The sequence below is a fragment of the Dipodomys merriami genome, unplaced genomic scaffold (genome assembly GCF_024711535.1).
Source record: "Dipodomys merriami isolate MVZ:Mamm:240054 unplaced genomic scaffold, mDipMer1.0.p SCAF_151, whole genome shotgun sequence".
In the NCBI taxonomy this organism is placed as follows: Eukaryota; Metazoa; Chordata; class Mammalia; order Rodentia; family Heteromyidae; genus Dipodomys; species Dipodomys merriami.
The window spans coordinates 1430099-1450485 of record NW_027202838.1 but is presented as its reverse complement, the minus strand read 5'-3'; the positions used below and the strand labels follow the sequence as shown (position 1 = coordinate 1450485).

The following is a 20387-nucleotide window of genomic DNA, read 5'->3' as shown; positions in this document are numbered from 1 at the left end:
GATTTTTGTGCAAGGGCTAGGGCTACAACTCTGGTCCTGGGTCCTAAGCATTTCTGCTCAAGGCTTCTTCTCTACTACTTGAGTCTCAGCTCCACTTCTGGTTTTTTGCCTGTTTCATTTTGGTAATAAATTAAAGAAAAAGTTCTCTCAGACTTTCCTTCTCTAGCTGGCTTGGAACCTACATACTCAGATTTCCGCCTCTGTAGTAGCCAGGATTAAAGGCAGAGGCCAGACAAGACACACCCTACTCCTGAAGTCTTCTGCCAGGGCAAACCCTCCCAGAAAGGGAAGGGTGGGCTCATCATGTCCTGCATATAAAGGAGACCAGCATGGACTGGACTACATTTGCTTGGTCCAGGCTGCTGGAGGAAGGAGGTGAAGAGCGAGCAGGAACAGGACATCAAACAGAGGCTCCAGAAGAGGCTGAGGTGATCAAGACTCCTAGGGCAAACCTCCCAGCCAGCAAGAGAGGAAAAACCTCCCAGGAACACAGGCAGTGATAAAGGCTCAGACGGGGGGATTCAGCCTCTTCTCAGTGGCGGTTGTAAGCAACACTGCAAGCCTCCATCTGACCCAGGTTACTTTCTTACTCCCTTCGGGAGACATTACCTCTATCTGTAATCATGGCAGCTTCATTTGCAGGTTTCTTCACGGAAAACAAAGGTGCATCAAGGTGGCTGGCCCAGGACAAGTCAGCCAGACTGATAGGTAAAGTCATGAGAGTACCCTTTTGCGGAGACTGGGACGTGGTGAAAACCCTGGGAAAAGGTACCTATGGAGAAGTTCAGCTTGTTGTGAATAGAGCAACTGAACAGGCAGTTGCAGTGAAGATGTTAGACATGAAGTGGGCTAGGAACTCTCCAGAAAAAATTAAGAAAGAAATCTGCATTAATCAAATGTTAAACCATGAGAATGTTTTGAAATTCTATGGTCACAGGAGAGAAGGCAATATGCGATATCTATTCTTGGAATACTGTAGTGGTGGAGATCTTTTTGATAGAATACAGCCAGACATAGGCATGCCCGAAGAAGATGCTCAGAGGTTCTTCCATCAACTCATGGCAGGGGTGTTTTATCTGCATGGTATTGGGATAGCTCATAGAGATATTAAGCCAGAAAATCTCCTCTTGGATGAAAGGGATAACCTCAAAATCTGTGACTTTGGCTTGGCCACAGTATTTCGCCATAAGAATTGTGAGCGTTTATTGACAAACATGTGTGGTACCTTACTTTATGTGGCGCCAGAACTTCTGAAGCGAGAAGAATGTCATGCAGAACCAGCTGATGTTTGGTCCTGTGGCATAGTTCTTACTGCAATGTTGGCTGGAGATTTACCATGGGAACAGCCCAGTGACAGTTGTCGGGAATATTGTGATTGGAAAGAAAAGAAAACGTACCTCATGCCCTGGAAAAAAATTGATTCAGCTCCCCTGGCTCTGATTCAGAAAATCCTAGTGGAGAATCCAACAGCAAGAATTACCATCCAGGACATCCAAAAAGATAGATGGTACAACAAGTCATTTAGGAAAGGGGCAGCGGGGTTGTCAGGATAGAGAAAATAGGAGAAAGATGAGGGAAGGTGTATCGAGTTTGAGAAAATACACTTAATAAATTGCTTGAGTGAACTAACCCCTCTCTACATGACATGGACAATTAAAAAGAGAGAGAGAGAAAAACAAGAAGAAAAGGGGCAAAGAGGCCCTGAGTCAATTCAGGTGGTGTGCCAGAAACAACTGGTGGATTTTCCAAGCACAATCATTTGAATTTAGATTTTCCCCAGCATCCATGGATGAACTAATGAGCCTGTAACCAACCCTGTAGCAGAGATCACAAACTGATATTCATCACTCTTCTCCAGTCATTCAACTCTTCCCTTTTCAAGAGGAAGCATTTCTTTGATGGTAATGTCCATGAATGTATGTGGTTAAAAATCTCAAGTAAATCAGGCATCGATTGTTGATACCTGCAATTCTGCTACTCAGGAGGCTGAACTGACCAGGCCAGAAGCCAGGAGTACTGCCCGAAGAGAGGAGGTCACTGGCAGTGCAAAAGAGGCAGAAGAGAGTTTTTTGACAAATGGCACATTAATCATACTACAGGAATTCCTTATTATCCCCAAGGCCTACCAATTACAGAAAGAAATCACCAATGTCTTAAGGAGTGATTATTACAACAAAAAGGGGGAGTTAGCCCCCATATACAGTTGCAGATATCTTTGTTTACTATTAACCTTTTCAATTATTCAAAAGGGGCAACTGAATCCAGATTTCAGAAGCACTGGGGACAACTCAACTCTAAGCCCTAAGTAAAAGTCAGGTGGAAGGACCCACTGACACAACAAAGCAGAGGACCTAACCCCCTAGTTACCATGAGCAGGGGATTTGGATGCATTTTTTCCATAGGGGAGAGAGCCCCCATTTGGATCCCTGCCAGGAACCTTAAGTTTTTACCCATTTCCTCTATACAGGAGGATGCCCAAGAATAAACTAACCATCTCCAAGGGCAACGAGCCCTTGAGAAGCTCTTGTGTTCTCTAACAATTGCAGATGGTAATACTCCAGCTGATGGTGGTCCTGACCCTCCCAGTCCTGGCAATGGCTATAGAATTGACATCAACCTAAACGGGTGACCTGGGCAGTGATCAGCACTGGCAAGGCAGAAATCATCAATAGCACCACAAGAGAAGCTGTCCCTTCAACCTGATGGCCTGGCCTTCATTTTGATCACCCCCTATGTCATTATGTATGGACTGTTTAATATTACTGTAGGATCTAATGCTTTTAATGTTATCTGCTCTAATTGTTCTTTTACTACTTGCTTGTACAACTACCTTTTGGTAAGCTTCCTGTAAACATGTCTAAAACCTGGTCTAGAGGGGCTGGGAAGGTGGCTCAGTCTTAGAGCGCTTGCCTTACATGCATGAGGCGGTGCGTTCGATTCCTCAGCACCACATAACCAAAAAAAAGCTGGAAGTGGTGCTGTGGCTCAAGTGGTAGAGCAATAGCCTTCAGCTGAAGAGCTGAGGGACAGCGCCCAGGCCCAGAGCTCACGCCCCACAACCAGACAACATAATAATAATAAGAATACTAATAATGAACCTGCTCTAGAACAATCCCCACCTCTGGACTTTTAAGTGGCAAAGACTGCTATCCCATCCCTGAATCTTGGCCTGAAAATGTTTTGCTGATGCTTCCTCCATGCCTTCCTTGCATTGTATGTGCCCTGCAAAACTCTTATGAGTTTAGCCAGCCAGTTACAGAAGATCAAGCTCCAAGTGAGTAAATTTACCCCCAGAGGAACCGCAGCCAGAGACGGGTAAGAGGGGGTGCCAGTCTGACCAACCTAAGACAGGGCCTTCAGCTTCTCTCTGAAGAAGTTCCCGATGACGGGTAAGGCAGACAAGGCCATCTACCCAACCTAAGACAGGCGGGTTTGCTTCTTTAACAGAGATGGGGTGTTGGGAGCTTACAGTAAAGTTTAAAAGTCATCTTGACTCCTGGGCTCACTTGAAGGCACATACAAGGAACTGGCTAACTTGAAAGACACCAGGTGCCAGGGATGGCTTTGCTATGTCTGCAGTTTGTTTTAAATTTTCCTTGTTTTTCTGGGCTATAGTAGAATGGCCTGAGTGTGGGGGCCCATGAGGATGCACCAGGCCACATGTGTGGAACTCCCCATACGCAGGCTGCTCCCATGTTCTGAAGACGACAAGATACTGACCTTTATATATGCCCCAGAATTGATAGAACTGCTTAGGACATTTCTAACTGTGGTGGGGCTAATGTTTATTACTGTGCTAGGTGGGGATGTGAGGGAACTGGGACAGGCTCTTATGCACAAGGGCCCTCCCTATTCTTGTCTGACTAAACTGGCCTCTAACGCCCTCCAGGGCCAATGCTATTCCTACCAATGTAATCCTGTTAAAATAACCTTTACACAGGAGGGAAAAAGGATAACTAACTGGGAGGTAGATCTGCCATTAAATCAAAAAGGGGGAATCTGTAGGGAACTCAGAACATTGCCTCCAGAACCCCTTTGTGTACTCACCTGTGCTTTACCTACCTCTCACATGTTTGATTACTGTAACGACTGCACATTTGTTGATAAGGATTCGCTATTGTCCATACTGACTTAAAGTTGAATTCTCATTGTCTGTGTTCCCATAAAACTGCTTAAGATTAACACACTGTGCACTGACTGTAAGATTTACTTCTTATGTCTGTATGTTGTATAGAAGCATGTGATGTTCCAATAAACTTTGTCTATCCTGGCATGTTGTAGTCCACTTTTTACTTCCCTGACACCTTCTGACTCTGTGAACAGCAACAATGGAGTGTGGTCATCATCTGGTGGTCTGCTCTGTAGTTTCACACTCTTCAAACATTAGCTCCTTTTAGATTTGAGCAATACACCATTACTTTTGTAACAATGGCATTGATTTATTTTACCATGTGTTATAAATATATTCGCCAAGAACCACTGGAGTCACAATGATAGACAGAAAAATGAATTAGCACCAAAGCAAACTTTACTTGCACACACAAGCATGCACAACCAGCCAAAAATCTGGCAAGCAATCACACAGAGAAAGCAGTCACCCCATTATTTATCCCTAATAGAGCAACAGGCCCAGCATCTCTGCTCACAGTGGTTGAGCTCAGGGTTACAATCTATTCTGCTTGGGATTGGCTCATTTGAATAGAATAAAATGTATTTACAAGAGGTGATTTTGAGGTAAGACTAACAGTTCAGAAGGAATCTCAACAGATGCCCACACCCCCAATTACTTCTGGAATAGTCCAGGTTGGGTCATAATCCCATCTGGACAAAAAGAGTTTAAGAGAAGTAGTACTTCTGACAAATCTTTTATCCCTAAGCAGTTCCTCTTTTCCTTAAGAACCAAGCCACCAGGCCAAAGCAGGAACTTTTAAGCAATGTGTTGAGAGAAAAGGCAATTTTTCTCACACATGAATATATGTCTAAAAGAGGTTTTGTAGCATTTCTACATGTGTCATTATATTTACTGTTAGGTTTTTAAAAAGAGGTAGCCGAGTAAGAACAGCAGCACACACATGGTATTCAGGTAAGGGGTAGGTTTATTCATTGTTCCAGCTGACACCAGGCCATCTTGGTCCTCCACATGGTGGGGAAAGGGAGAGAGCTGGGAAAGAGATAGAAAAGAGGTAGAAAAGAGAAGAGAGGGCTACAAAACAGCAGAGAGAGAGTGTCTGGGACTGAGCTAGGCCTTATCTAGCCTATGGGTGGAGAAAGATGTGGCCTCATCAAATTCAGATGTGACCTCAGTGGATGCATATGTGACCTCCTCCCGATGTCTCAGTTGCCTAGGTAACTAAGGTACTGGGTGGAAAGTTTGCTGTAAGGAGGGTGGAGTCTGCTAGCCATCCAGGTTTGGACCTTACATTCCAGCCTTTTGATAATCATGAAATAAGGCTAGGATTCTCTCTGACTATTTCCTGCTGACAATGGGCAGAGACAATAGAGGTAAAAGGCTGGAATTTGGTCCCCTCCCAGAGAAGGCAGTGAGCAGCAGCTGTCCTTTGGTGGCCTGAGTCCTTAAGATGAAGTCTGGAGAAGTCTCATAAGCTTTGAGGGGCTGGAAAAAAAATACTAGAGAGCAAATAAATGGCAAGAGGAAGGACTTGGGGCTGAAAATGTTGGTAGAAAAGTCCCTAGTTACTTCTGACATCCGGTGACTATGTAGACAAGTCAGGTGACAATGGCAAAATAATAAATTCCTGTTCAGTTAATAGGTAGACAGGTATAGACATTGGATGGGCAGGCTTCTTACTTCTACTGACCTCCCGGCTCTGGTTAATTTTGAAACGGCAGGCACAAAGTAGCTGATGTGACATCATCTCCTCTTAATCTTCTCCATGGTCCCTTGTTCCCCATTCTGGCTGAGTCTAGGTTCTGGTTGATGGGATGGCTTGTCTCAGTCGGTATTCAAGGAGGTTTGAACTCAAGGCCTAGGCACTGTCTCTGAGCACATCTGCTCAAGGCCAGCACTGAACCACTTAGTTATAGTACCACTTGCAGAGTTTGGCTGGTTACAGATAAGAATTTTGAGCCATGCTTCCAACCTGGCTCTTTGCAAGTTAGCTGGGAGATGGAGTCTTAGGGATTTTTCAGCCCAGGTTGGCTTTGAACTGCAATCTTTGCCACAAAAGCCTTTATTATTTCAAATTAAAGCAACAAAGAGATCAAATAGAATAAGTAGATCTTACCTGGTCCTTATCAAGAATTGACCGACAAATATTCTAGAATGACAAAACTTCTTAGATGTGAGAATCTTAACACAGATATGCCCAATATTTTAGAGTCACATAGTCAGTATCAGAATACATAACACAAAACAAAAAAGGTAAAATTCAAAACCTAAAATTTTGACAACAATGTGTAGACGTCTTTGCTAACAAAGCACATCAGAGAGTTGGGCCTCAGTTACCAGGGCCTGTGACAAGAGCAACTTGGTAGCAAAGCACCTTAGAATAGCTGCATGGAGTTGTAAGCTTGGTGGAAGGTTAAAGGCCAGATGGGACCAAACCCTTAATCGACCATGTGGCCAAGATGGTGAATTAAAGATGGCGAATTTCTGAAAAAATGCCAAGAAACCATGAACAAATAGGTGAAGCCTACATTGACTAGCATTTGAGAGGGAACCTAGAGGAGGGTGCCCCGGACCCAGCCTGCAATGCACTATTCAGGACACAAGCCAAAATGTAGAAAAGAGAAAGGGAGAGATAGGGAAAGTTGGACATAAATGGCAGAGAGAGAGCAAACAGAGCCTCAAAGTAAACAGACTTCTGACCTCATGCATGAAAGACAAGCACTCTACCACTGAGCCAACTTCCCAGCCCTGCCACAAGACTCATCTCTAATAAATTACTGGAAAACCCAATGTGGTGCTGTGGCTCAAGTAATAGAGAGCTCACGTTGAGCTGAACAGCACAGGGACAGAGCCCAGGCCCACAGTTCAAGCCCCATGACTTACAAAAAAACAGTACCACCATAATGTGTGTATATTATATACACATGAATTATATGTTCAAAAGTGGCCTGCTTTTCATATATGTCTTATGATAAAAACAGTTTTCTCTGCATTTGGAGGTTTTCATCATATGTGTTTTGTAATAAAATTTGCAAATATAGCCACCAAAATTAGTTTTAGTGTTCCCAGTATTAATAGATCAAGCACCACCATCATTAACACTTCTAGCTGAATTCATCTGGCTCCATCATCCTCCAGTTTAGAAACCCCTTTCAAACCACTATTCTGAAAACAAAATGAAGAACATGACTTCTTTTGTCTATATACAGAAGCCTTTAAGCACAAGCAGCCTGAACTAGGATCTTCATCCAGAAATAGGCTCCATGCTAAGTGTGAGGTATATTAAATAGGTAGGTTTCATTAGGTAGCCAATGAAGAGATCACCACACGGTATTAGGGCAAGAAAAGTAGTTGATTTACCAAAATGCTGCCCTGTGCAGCATGGTGGAAAGGCATGGCCAAAAGGGGTGAACAACCCCCAGGCCAGGACTTATTAAGGCCAGGGACAGGAAGGCGAGTGGCCACACTGGATTTGGATGTGACCTCAGGGCCTGGGACCCTTCCCTTCTCTGACAATAGATATGAAAGGGGCTAGACACGATGTGACCTTGGAGGGGGAGGTGACTGCTTCCAGGTCTGCCAGTTACCTAGGTAAAAGATACTGGGCAGAAACTTAGCTAAGAGGTAGGGTGGTTTCTGCACATGGCCTGCATGGCTCTGGGACCTTTTACACTAAGGTGCATGGAAACAAAGTCACAACCTATACAGTCTGTACCAACATCCTCTGGCCACACAGTACAACATCAGTCTCTCCATGGTACAAAATACCAAGTAACCGCATTTGAACGAAAAATCTCCTTGTGGCAATTGTACAAGTTTCCATTTACTTTAAGTTCCTATGTTTCAGCATTGTAGGCATATACAAATGGCCAGAGTCTATGCTGAGAATTTCTGTTTCTCTCTGAAGACGGGAACTGTGCTGCAGCACCATGGTGGAGTGCCATGATGCAATCACTCCTTTCATGAAACTTTGGCCCAACATGTACTGTATAGGCACCAACTGGTTGATCTTGAAATTAAGATACTGGGTCTAAGTGGTATCAATTGATGACTTGGTTGGAAGACTCTAATCCCACTATGGGAAGTTCAGAGGAGCAGACCTACATTTCCACAGATCACCTCCATGAAGGTAAGGAAAGCTCAATGCCCTCAAATTGACCTTCTCCTTCTGTACAGCTACAAGTTCTCAGGACAGTCTGAGTAATACGTGGACTTACAAGCAATGCAGAAGGCAGTCTAGATCATGCCCTCATATGACTGGGTGTTAAGCTGAAGACCTGGAGACTGGTCTAAAGCCAAATTTCTACCCATGGGCCACCTCAAATGCCCTCCTGTCCTTTCTGGGAACATGCTTTGTGGTCTCTGAAGACACTCTTTCACACAATTCTACCAGAGAATACTCATATTCAGAAGGGTTCATGCATCATTTGTGTAAGGGAAAGCATTCGATAGTGACTCCTTCCTGATCTCAGGGATCCAGGAACATTTGTTCAGAAGTGATCAGGGAACCACAGAGGAAGAAAGGGCTCACCAGCAAGCTTTAGGAACATCCTCTCTTCTGCTCAGGCAGACCCTGTAGCACAAATTCATTTCTCAAGAGCCCTTAGCTGAGCATACTCCATTTTCAAGGATTATGAAGAGAGGATGGCCCTCCCTTCCTGATGCCCCACGTGTTAATTGTCACCTTCCTATGGCCTGAGATTCTTGGGATATGAATCATTGAATTTAGATGTGTTTTCATATGGGGTCCTTCCAATGCCCCCGTATCCTACACATTCATAAAATTATCTTAAACATTCATAAAAAGATTGTAGTCCTGGACAGGAATATGAGAATAAGTAAGTTTGTCTTCATTCCAGAAGCATACCCACCAGCACACTCTCCTATCTTAAGACCCTCACATAGCAGAGGACAGCTTTGACACTGGCCAGGCAAGAAGAGAAGTTCAGGTTCACAGCAGATGGCATCTCAAACAGCAAATGGCTTTCATATCCCAGGAGGACCCCACTTCCATAAGGAATACCCACACCCCAGAGGAGTACTTCCAAGAGACTCAGACAGTCTCCCACCTTTGGTGGTTGGAGGGCTCACAGGCAGAATCTCACCAGAACTCTTCCTGGCTGTGTACTATACAACTATGACTGAATTATAGAGACTTTCCATTAAAAAAAAAAACAAACCTATCAGGGCTGGGAATGTGGCTCAGCGGTAGAGCGCTTGCCTTGCATGGATGAGGCCCTGGGATCCATTCCTCAGCACCACATAACCAAAAAGGAAAAAGCCGGAAGTGGTGCTGTGGCTCATGTGGTTGAGTGCTAGCCTTGAGCTGAAGACCTGAGGGAGAGCGCCCAGGCCCAGAGTTCAGGCCCCAAGACTCAAGCCCCACCCCAAAAAAACAAAAACTAAGAACCCAAGAAAATCCTTCATACATTTAAAGTCACAAGTCCTTATAAGCAATGAAACAAACTTTCTACTAAATCATTGGTGAGTTGAAATCGAAACTCTTAAGTGATTAATGTAAAATATAGTCAATAGGTAGTTTCATTAGGTAGCCAATGAAAAGAATATCATGTGGTGTTCAGACAGGAAAAGAAGTTTATTTACAAAAGTGCTGCACAGTGGGTGTCTGGTGGAGAGGCATGGCCTAAAGGGGAACCCCATCCTCAAGCCAGGACTTATGGGACAGTGATAGGTGTGGTCAGGTGGGAGAAAGGTGTGGCCACACTGGATGTGGATGTGACCTCAAGGCCTGGAACTTTCTTATACTCAGATGAGAGGAATGACCAGGATGTAATCTAACAGGAGAGGGAACTGACTGCTTCCAGGTGAGCCAGTGTCCTAGGTAACACAGTTACTGGGCAGAAATTGGCCAAGAGATAGGGACATGTCTATACATGGCCTGCAGTGACCGGGGCAGACCTTACAATTATCACTGAAGAAAATTAGGTATTTAGTAGGAAGAATGTAAACAGACTCCTTCCTGAAGTTATCACCATGTAAAGTGCCTGTGCCTAAACTGACCTGGATCATGAATTTCAGAGCTCACACTGAACACAAGCCTTAGATGAGAAAGAGGTAGAAGAGACTCTATAAAAAATGCAGACAAGTTTCTTCTTACTTTCTATGTGAAATACCCCACACTCCTGGGATACTTTCGTCTACGGGAGGGCACCCCAGAAACCAAGACTCCAAACCAGTAGATGCAACAAGCAACAGGAGTTTATTCAGCGTTTGTGAAAACGGTCTCTCTGCCTCTGCAAGGTAGAGAGCCCTGAGCAGCGGTTACAGGCATTTTAAAGGCAAAAACCACAAGATTAGCATATAACACCAGGTGTCCCCGGGATTGGCCCATTTAAAGTCACTATACACTCCAGTGATCATTTTGCTACGTGGGAAATTTTATAACACTCTTTGTAAAACAGTTGGCTCGGGGCAAGTCTAGGGGGAGCGGTCACCCTGGAGGGGAGTTTACATAGTTACAGGCTTGTGATTGATTAACATTTGGCCTAGTTTGCTGGACTTGCCAGGTGGTCCTTATCTTGGGTCCTTATCTTGGGTCCTTATCCTGAGTCCCTATCTTGGGTCCCATTTAGCCACTTAGGGAATTTACAAACAGGAACTAGAAAAACATATACCTGTTTGTTCTTTATCTATGACCACAGACCTCCTCCAAGGGCCGGAATCTGGACTCCAAGACTTTTTACTCAATTCCTTATTTCGCGAACAAGTTTACAAAAGCGAAATCAGCAGTTAGCAATTGTAAAATGTATCTCTAATTTTTAATCTTTCATTCCCTCCTTTTTCTTTGGACTAATTTTAATCTTAAAATTCAGGGTGTCTCTATATTATCTTGTGGGGTGTCAGTTGTTCTCAATGCTTGGTATTTGGATCTCAGAACTAATAGATGGACTGCGCTGATCTTTTTCTTTTACAAAAGACACCAGTCTGTTGAGTATACAAGGTCCGATTGTAACAAAATTAACAGTACCAGAGCCCCTTACATTTTTATTTCACCAGTCCTGACTCCGTGTAAAACAATTATCTGAATTTTATACCAGCTGTACTTGTAAGCTCCAATTTTAAGACATACTCATACCATTTGCTACATACTTAAACTTTCTGAGGTTTGTCTTAAAGACAATCCTTACTTTTCAAATTTCTCCAATTCGTTTCCCAAGGCTTTCTTTACTACCTTCTTTCTTTATAATTCCTTAAGCTTCTTTGTGGCTGGAGTTTAAAACTGCCCAATTTTCCTTTGGCTTGTGGAACCTTTATCTTAGAACAGCCTTAAGGAACCACTGTGATGCAGAAGCTTGCTAGATTTTAAGGCTAAGAGTATTACTTCCATTGATAACACACTCAGGTTATTACCATACCAGAGCCAAACTAGGCTGTGACCATAGAGTGGATTTCCAGTCACTATGCACTGAAGTGCCTAAGACAAGCCAGTGATATCCTTGTCCCCAGTATCCACTGTGGGAATAGAGAGGATTTCTGGATATCACCCAAAAGAATGTCCCACAAGATCTTAGATTTATCAGCAGTCAACCAGGAAGCACACTCAGGTGATGGAATCAGGCAGGAGTTCCTCCAGGTGGCTGTCAGGCTGTCGTTGAACTTTACCCATTAGGGTATGCAGCAGCAGCAGCAGGGGCAGCAGCAGCAGAGTCTGTCAGTGGCTCTACGGGACTGTCACACCTCATGCTGGGCTGTAAATTCCTACACAGACTGGTTAAGGATACATTGCATAGGCTTGGCAGGCTTTGATCCTGCTGGTTTTTAAGATCTTCAAACAATAGCCCAGGACAATTTACCAAAATCACAACTTTTTTACTAACCAGATATTTTTGTAAATAGACACAGAGGGCTCAGTCTTGTAACTATCTCAGACAGATGTAGTTTTCATACTTGCACGCCTACAACTGTTAACACTATTCTTTATGCCTTTTTTTAAAAAAAAATTATTTTATCTATTTTGCCTCATTTCTCCAAAACTGACTCTGGACCGTTGATCTTAAAAAGGGGGTAGAAGGGCGAAGGTCCATCTTCTGTAACTTCTTCAAGCTGACTTCCGGGACATTGATCCTACCTAGCCAGGAACCAATAACCTTAGCCTATTTTACAAAGAGGCCATCAGGGTTAGATGTCATTAAGAACAATATTTAACTTCTGACAACTGCACAGACCTTTTCTCCGGCTACAGCAGTGTAGCTTGTTTACCACTCTGGTTTGCAAAAGCATCTTCCTAGATGGCTTAGGAATGTGATCTCTAATGATCCCAACAATGCCTAAGTTACCTTTGCAGGCCTTTAGACAGATATCAATAGAAACATACTCTCAGGTTTACAAACTTTTTCCTGAGCAGATGAACTTCATGTAACTAGTGTCAGCTCAATTAGAGCTGCCAATTAGAGCTTTTGGCACATAAAGGGGTTGAGATTTAAACTATTCCCCACATTTTATAACATTACCTTTTTACTATCACAGAGGACTGGTAAGTTCCTGTCCCTTACAAGGTTGATAGTCATGAACATTAGGCATGCTTCCACACTCTTTTTATGACCTCCCTGCTCTGACCAATTTTGAAGGGCCACGCACAAATGACTCTAGGATCTGACATTTCTGCCATCCAAGCAGTGGCTTACTGCCTCTGGATGCTCCTCCATTGCTTTTGTCCCAGGAGTGTCTCCTCCACATTGGGATAAATGCCTCATTGGCATTTCCCTTTAGCTGGTTGTTGGGAGCCAAAAGTTGAGTCTCTCAACATAATAGGCTTAACTATCTCACTGGAACAACTTGAGGCTGAGTTTACAAAATCCCACCTTTTCACCACGCCCTAAGTAAACACCCTGCAGCTGCTAAAGACCGACCACCTTCTCACCTTGCCCTAAGCAAATATCCTACAGCTGCTTCGGCCAATGAAAAAGCTTCCTTATTCCAACCATATAAATACAGCTGTGTGAAAAATAAAATTTAGCAGTGGCAGCTTGATCAGAATCCCTGTCTTGCTGTCATTCTTTGTGTCTCTTGTCCCTTCATTCCTTCTTGCTTAGGTTCACTGCCCTCGTTGAAGTCCTGCGGGTCAGAACAGCTGGTCGCGGGATTGAACTCGGGGCCTGAGCACTGTCCCTCAGCTCTACAGCTCAAGGCTAGCACTCTGCCACTTTGAGTCCCAAAGCATCTCTGCTTGCTCTTTCAGCACTCTGCTGACTGAGTAGATGTGACAGTCTCACAGGGACCTTTTTCTGCCCGGGCTGGCTTTGAATCAGTTTGCAGATCAATGAGTCTTATAAAAGGCCACTTTACTCCAATTAAAAGCAACAAGGTGGTCAACATAGAAGTAGCTTTTAAGCATGTTCTTACCTGAAACTTATTAAGAGTTGAAGTTACATCTGACAAACTTGTAAGAATCCTCTGTGCTTTGCTCTGGACTTGCTGGAAACTTAAAAAAAAAAAAACCTGTAAGAGCAAACTGGAATAGCAATCATTTTGGTAATCCTAATTTTTCCTCTGTGCACATTGAAGCCAATGTTAAAAACAACTTTACTTTTAAACTTTATATCCAAAAATCCATTCCCTATTTCTTTAAGTCTCCTATTAATCTTTTTTTTAATATTGTATACTTTAGTTTTTATTTGCATTTTGAAAAGATCCCTTGAAATCTTGAGGCCAAGTGTCGCTCATTGCCTCTTGGCTGCTTGTTTTAAAACAGACACACATTAAGATTTTTAAACTCAAATGACAAGTTTTCCTTAATGCGAAAATAACAATCATCATAACTGAACCAAAAAGCTAGACTTAGCGTGTTTATGACTTTTAAAAACATCCTAATTGTAAAACATTAAAAGCAAGTCACATTATACGAATAACTTTTTAGCCCTCTTTTTAAGGCCTTCCTAATTTTAATGTTAACACATCCAAGGGGAAGTTTTAACAATACTAATCAGATCATCACATCATTCATTTTAACCATCATGTTTTCAGTATCTGTCTGCAGGGAAAAGAGAGAACAAAGATGGGCCACTCAGCCCCTTCTATGGAATGGGCACACACCCAATCCGACTCTTTAGGGTTAGATGAACTGCGTTTGGGCCAGCTTACCCTCTTTCACCATGCGTGGATTCCTCCCAGGGCCTGTCCCACCATACATGACAGCTGAAGTGCACTTCTGCCTGTTCACCCTTTACCTCTAAAGACAGGTCTTCTGTTGGTTTTTAAGTTTTTTTTCCCCCTGTCTCTTTTCTTGGTTCTTGAATGAAATACACAGTTTTAGACAGACAGAACAAGTAACATCTTTGACAGTGTTAAACTAACCTTTACATTTAAATTTTTAATATTTATCCCCAAATTTGTGCCAAGGGAATTATATCTCAAACTGCCAATGCCTTTTTGTTAAGCCAGATAGCTTGATTACACTATAAACAGTCTGATGCATTTTAAAATATTAGTTTTTAATATACCAGATTTTCTAATTAGCAAGATAAAGAATATTTAAAAAGCCATTTAAAACAATGTGAAGATTTTTAAAAATTTTTGGTAATGTCCAAACCTCATAACCTTTTGAAGTTTTAAATTTAAACTCACCCAACTGTTACAGCATGCTGACAATTCTTATCTTTGAACACGTTCACAGACACACACAAAACATTCAAACAGATCTTAAAGCGTGCAAAAATCAAAATCAGTCGTACGTATACCTTCTAAAGTTTTTAAACAAAAATTTAAGACAGTATTTTTTTTAAAAATCTAGGTACTTTGTTGTGCTTTATTTTCCCAGATCTTGCTTATCTAGCAAGGCTATTCACTAATTAGTCTTTTGAATTCCTTCTGTTGGAGGAGGGCTGGGGGAGAGGGTCACCTAAAACTAAACTGGCCAGATTTTTTTATTCAATTTTAGACAAGAACACTTTACAAATTGTTACATTGTCAGGACTAGCTGAAAAAGTCCAAACCAGGCACACAGCCTTCTACACCCTCCCTGCCCGCAGCCTCCACAAGGAGAAAATGCAGCCTGAGGCTTGAAGGGAACCAAACTAGCCCAGTAACCTTCCATGCCTCACAGGCAGCGTGGGCATAGCAGGTCTGTGACTGAGCCCAGCTGGAGCTTTTATTCCCCCAGAGATGTTCAAATAAATAAATAACAAAAACACAGATAAACACAAAAACCAAGGATCCACATTCTAAAACAGAACTAGTCAATAACCAGAGTTGGGGACTAATGGGACCCAGTTTATCCCGACCGGAACTCTGTGTGGCTCCCACTCAGCAAGCTGAATCCAGAGTTTGCTGAATGAGCCTGCCATGCTCACCCAAAGTTTCCCTACCTCTGGAAACAGGATAGAAAACACACTGAAGTAAACAAGACAGACAAGTGGCCACAAAAACCAAATCAGGTCTCAGTGAATGGGGCGACATTTTACCACCATTCACTTACCAGGGGACTCAACACCCCCTACTCACCTCCGGAGGATTTTTTTTTTTTTTAGTTTCCTGCAAACGTTGACCCAGGGGCCTTCCAAGGTGGAGGAGAATTCCCAGTCATCTTGGGGCAAGGGACAAAAGTCCCTAGCAGCCGTCCCCTCAGACTGACAGGTTCTCCCCCATGCTCAGACCCCCTGAGCCAAGGCCTGAGGCTGAGATCTAACTGGGGCCATTCGCAGGTGGTCAGTGGCAATTTCATAATTAACAAACAAGCAAGTTCCTAAAACCTGACAATCTGGGCTCGGGCTGTAACTTTCTTCCAGTGATCTAAAGTCAGACTTAAGGGGGTTGTTAGTTGTTGTCCCATCCCTTTAAGAACAACAAAACAGACAACAGAGACAATTAACATTAAACAGAAACAGACGAAACCACAGGCACTGCGCGGCAGTTGAACGACTGCAAACAGAAAAAGCAACTTCAGATGGGAGTGGCAGACCATGGCTAAACTCCCTGGGAAGGAGAGAGATTCCACTTTCCCTCCTTCCTCCAGGTCACCCCGGAATAGGACTCCAGGGTGGGGCCAGGAAGAGAGAGATTCTACGTTCCCTCTTCCCCCCAAGTCTCAGGGGACGTCTGCCCGAGCCAGGCCAGGGGTCTCAGGGCAAGTCTGCCTCCCCCACTGGCCCAAATACAGGAAAAATACAGGTCCTGTACAGGCACTTTTGGATCCCAGAATGCAGAACAGAAATAACAAACACAGAAGATGCGAAACACAAGAGCTCTATCTTACCTCCAACTGATCTTGGAATTTGGGGTCTGGGGGCACTGTTATCCCAGACGAGCCCCCACTGAAAGACCCCAGACTCCTGGGATACTTTCGTCTACGGGAGGGTGCCCCAGAAACCAAGACTCCAAACCAGTAGATGCAACAAGCAAGAGGAGTTTATTCAGCTTTGCGCAAATGGTCTCTCTGCCTCTGCAAGGGAGAGAGCCCCAAGCAGCGGTTACAGGCATTCTTAAAGGCAAAAACCACAAGATTAGCATATAACACAAGGTGTCCCCAGGATTGGCCCATTTAAAGTCGCTATACACTCCAGCAATCATTATGCTACGTGGGAAATTTTATAACACTCTTTGTAAAACAGTTGGCTCGGGGCAAGTCTAGGGGGAGCAGGCACCCTGGAGGGGAGTTTACATAGTCACAGGCTTGTGATTGGTTAATATTTGGCCTAGGTTGCTGGACTTGCCAGGTGGTCCTTATCTTGGGCCCTTATCTTAGGTCCTTATCTTAGGTCCTTATCCTTGGTCCCTAACTTGGGTACCATTTAGCCACTTAGGGAATTTACAAACAGGAACTAGAAAAACATATACCTGTTTGTTCTTTATCTATGACAGCAGACCTCCTCCAGGGACTGGCATCTGGACTCCGAGAATTTTTACTCAATTCCTTATTTCTAGAAAGGGGGAGGAGGGCTAGTGATAGTGCAAGCAAATTTACAAAAGCGAAATCAGCAGTTAGCAATTGTAATATTTAACTCTAATTTTTAGTCTTTCACTATGTTTTCATAGATATGAAGAAAGAACCTCATAGTACAACAAAAGAAGGCTAGAGTTCTGATCAAAGTCAGGAGAGCACTCCCACTATAAATTCCAAAAACATTGAAAATAGGATAAGAAGCATTCAAGAGATGCACCCACATTCAAAGCACATCGTCAGAAGGACAGCTGTATATCTTAGCGGTGTATACCAGGTAGGGACAACACTGGAAACTAAGCACTGGACAAGTTTCTTCAGAGCAATGTCAGGGCACAACTTATGATAGCCCAAGAAGTTCCATTCAACAGCATGCTGGAACAGATGCCTGCCCACGGTACGGTCTGAGGATGCTATCACTTTACCACCTGAGAATTATGCCAGGAGTCAATCCTCATGACTCCATCTCAGTATTAAGAGAAATTGAAATTCAACTCTTACCAGCAATCATGCAACAGTTATCATGATTGTTTCATGAAATTTAAGAGGCCTGATAGTTCTTCTAATTGAACAATGTTCTACATACATGTTTGCTAAAAGATAGTATGCTTATAATCACAGACACAGACCAAAAAGTATAAGAACAACCGTACCACTATCCCCTGACTCCAGCTGGATTTTGGGAGCTCTGCTTACTAACCAGAGAGTGCTATTGCCAGCACAGGTTAGTCAAATCAGCATCTACAAAGGTAGTATTTAAGGCCCTTGGGGCTATGGTTTTATATAACTGGACTCACCCATCTTAAAACAATCAACCTTGGGCTCCTTTTCTTCCCCTCAGCTAAGGACATTCAAGACTGAACAATGGCCTGCAGATCTCAGACTTTTTAACTCAGATAAGCCACCAGCCACTCACATAGAACATGCTAGCATCCTCAGTGGTCCTCCTGTCTCCAGTTTTATTTCTTCTTTCCCGCAATGATTTCCAGTAGCAATTCTGACCACCTAAATCTACCTACATCATGGTTTAAGTCCCAATAACATGAAAATCCCCCTGAAGTTCTGCCTGAGCCACACCCTGTCCCAATCCTATTTCTACCTGAGATTTCCTTCCAGCAAACTCCATTTTTCTGCTGAGTTCAGTATTTGATTCCTTCACTACACTGTTTCCACATCATTCAAATTTTACCTATGGAGCCACTTCTCACAGACAATCAAGGGGGACATATCCTATGGTTCCATCACAGCTCCAGCACCACACACACACACACACACACACACACACACACAAACACACACATATGAATTCAAGAGAAATGCTTCCACCACAGCTCAGTTTTATCAGGAATATGCTGTCATATGCTAATATTTTCATTTGCACAGCCTGCCAAATCAGTTGTAAAAAGGGGAAGAAATATCTGACAACAAACTTCACCATCTTTCACATTTGCACCTCAACTGTAGACCCAGCTACTTTTGTGTGGACAACATTGTCAGCTCTGCTTGAGGTTTCAGCATTCCTAGTTTCCATGGTTTGGATACTCTAGGAACACTGCGCTAAATGGCACTTGGATTCCACCATTCAGTAACTAACAATCTACTTCCTGGAGCACTCAATGTCATTGAAGCTTATTAAACATCTCCAAATCAGGTGGATGGTAGGGATAAGAGTGATGTGCAAACTCCAGGCTGCTTCACCTAGGCCACCTCCAAACCTCCTGGGGCAAGTGGGAGGCTCTCCTCCTCCCTATACTCCCTGTGGATAAAACTATGAGATTCTCTTTTTCTCTACTCCCCCAGGAGCCCACTCAACTGGAGACAATTATGAAGTCTGTCCCAACCAAAAGGTAACCACAAGGATTTCAAGGAAAAGAGCCTACATCGAGGAAACTGAGATCTTTGCTTTAAACAAACACACAAATTCCTGAAGGTTTTAGTGCTGGCCCTAGGCCTTCAAGCTTGGTCTGGGGACATAAGTTTTGTGTTCAAGGCTACTATTCTACCACTTGAATCTCAGCTCAACTTCTGGCTATTTTGTTAGTAAATTGGTGATAAGAAAGGTCTAGCTCTCTGGGAACTTATATCCTCAGATCTCAGCCTCTTCAGTAGCCAGGATTAGAATCCTGGGCCTGCAACACCAAGCTCCTGAGGGCTTCTATGAGGACACACACTCCCGGAAGCATAAGTAGAATTTGAGACACACTCCAAACTTTATGGGGCAAGTGGGAGACTCTCCCCTCAACAGCCATCCTACAAGCAGTCCAGCGCCAGTGCCCCAGGTCTGTAATCCTATCTACTCAAGAGGCTGAGATCTGCAGATTGAGATTCCAAGCCACCGAGGCAGGATAGCCTGTGAGCATCTTACCTCCAATAAGCCACTCAGAAAACCGGAAGTGGCACCGGGACTCCAGTGATAGAGCATTAGACTTAAGCTAAATTGCTTAGGGACAATGTCCAGGCCTAGAGTCCAAGACCCACTAGTGATTTAAAAAAAAACAACACAGTAATTATTTCATGTAATCCAATCCCAGAGAAGGCCATTCATCTTGAGAAAAATTACCAAGACTAAAAAGGTTAGAAAGGTGACAAACCAAGATGTGCCTACATTGATGAAGCTGAGAACTTGAAGAAAGCACAAAAATTCATGAAGATTTTTGTGCAAGTGCTAGGGCTTCAACTCTGGTCTTTGGTCCTAACCTTTTATGCTCAAGGCTTCTTCTCTACTACTTGAGTCTCAGCTCCATTTCTACTTTTTGCCTGTTTGTTTTTGGTATTAAACTGAAAAAAAGTTCTCTCAGACTTTCCTATTCTAGCTGGCTTGGAACCTACATACTCAGATTTCAGCCTCTGGAGTAGCCAGGATTAAAGGCAGGGGCCAGACAAGACACACCCTGCTCCTAAAGTCTTCTGCCAGGGCAAACCCTCCCAGAAAGGGAAGGGTGGGCTCATCATGTCCTGCATATAAAGGAGAGCAGTATGGCCTGGACTTCATTTGCTTGGTCCAGGCTGCTGGAAGAAGGAGGTGAAGAGCAAGCAGGAAAAGGACTTCAAACAGAGGCTCCAGAACAGGCTGAGGTGATCAAGAGTCCTAGGGCAAACATCACAGCCAGCAAGAGAGGAAAAGCCTCCCAGGAACACAAGCAGTGATAAAGGCTTAGATTGGGGGATTCAGCCTCTTCTCAGTGGTGGTTGTAAGCAACACTGCAAGCCTCCATCTGACCCAGGTTTCTTTCTTACTCCCTTCGGGAGACATTACCTCTATCTGTAATCATGGCAGCTTCATTTGCAGGTTTCTTCACGGAAAACAAAGGTGCATCAAGGTGGCTGGCCCAGGACAAGTCAGCCAGACTGATAGGTAAAGTC

General features: G+C 43.5%; 1 protein-coding gene across 1 annotated transcript; it reads left to right on the top strand.

The window, feature by feature from the left end:
- Positions 1-716: 716 nt before the first annotated feature.
- On the top strand, positions 717-1553 carry LOC138827168 (serine/threonine-protein kinase Chk1-like). Its single transcript, XM_070022648.1, has 2 exons — positions 717-930; positions 1066-1553. The coding sequence occupies exons 1-2, from the start codon at positions 717-719 to the stop codon at positions 1551-1553; spliced, it is 702 nt and encodes a 233-aa protein (XP_069878749.1).
- The last annotated feature ends 18834 nt before the right edge of the window (positions 1554-20387 follow it).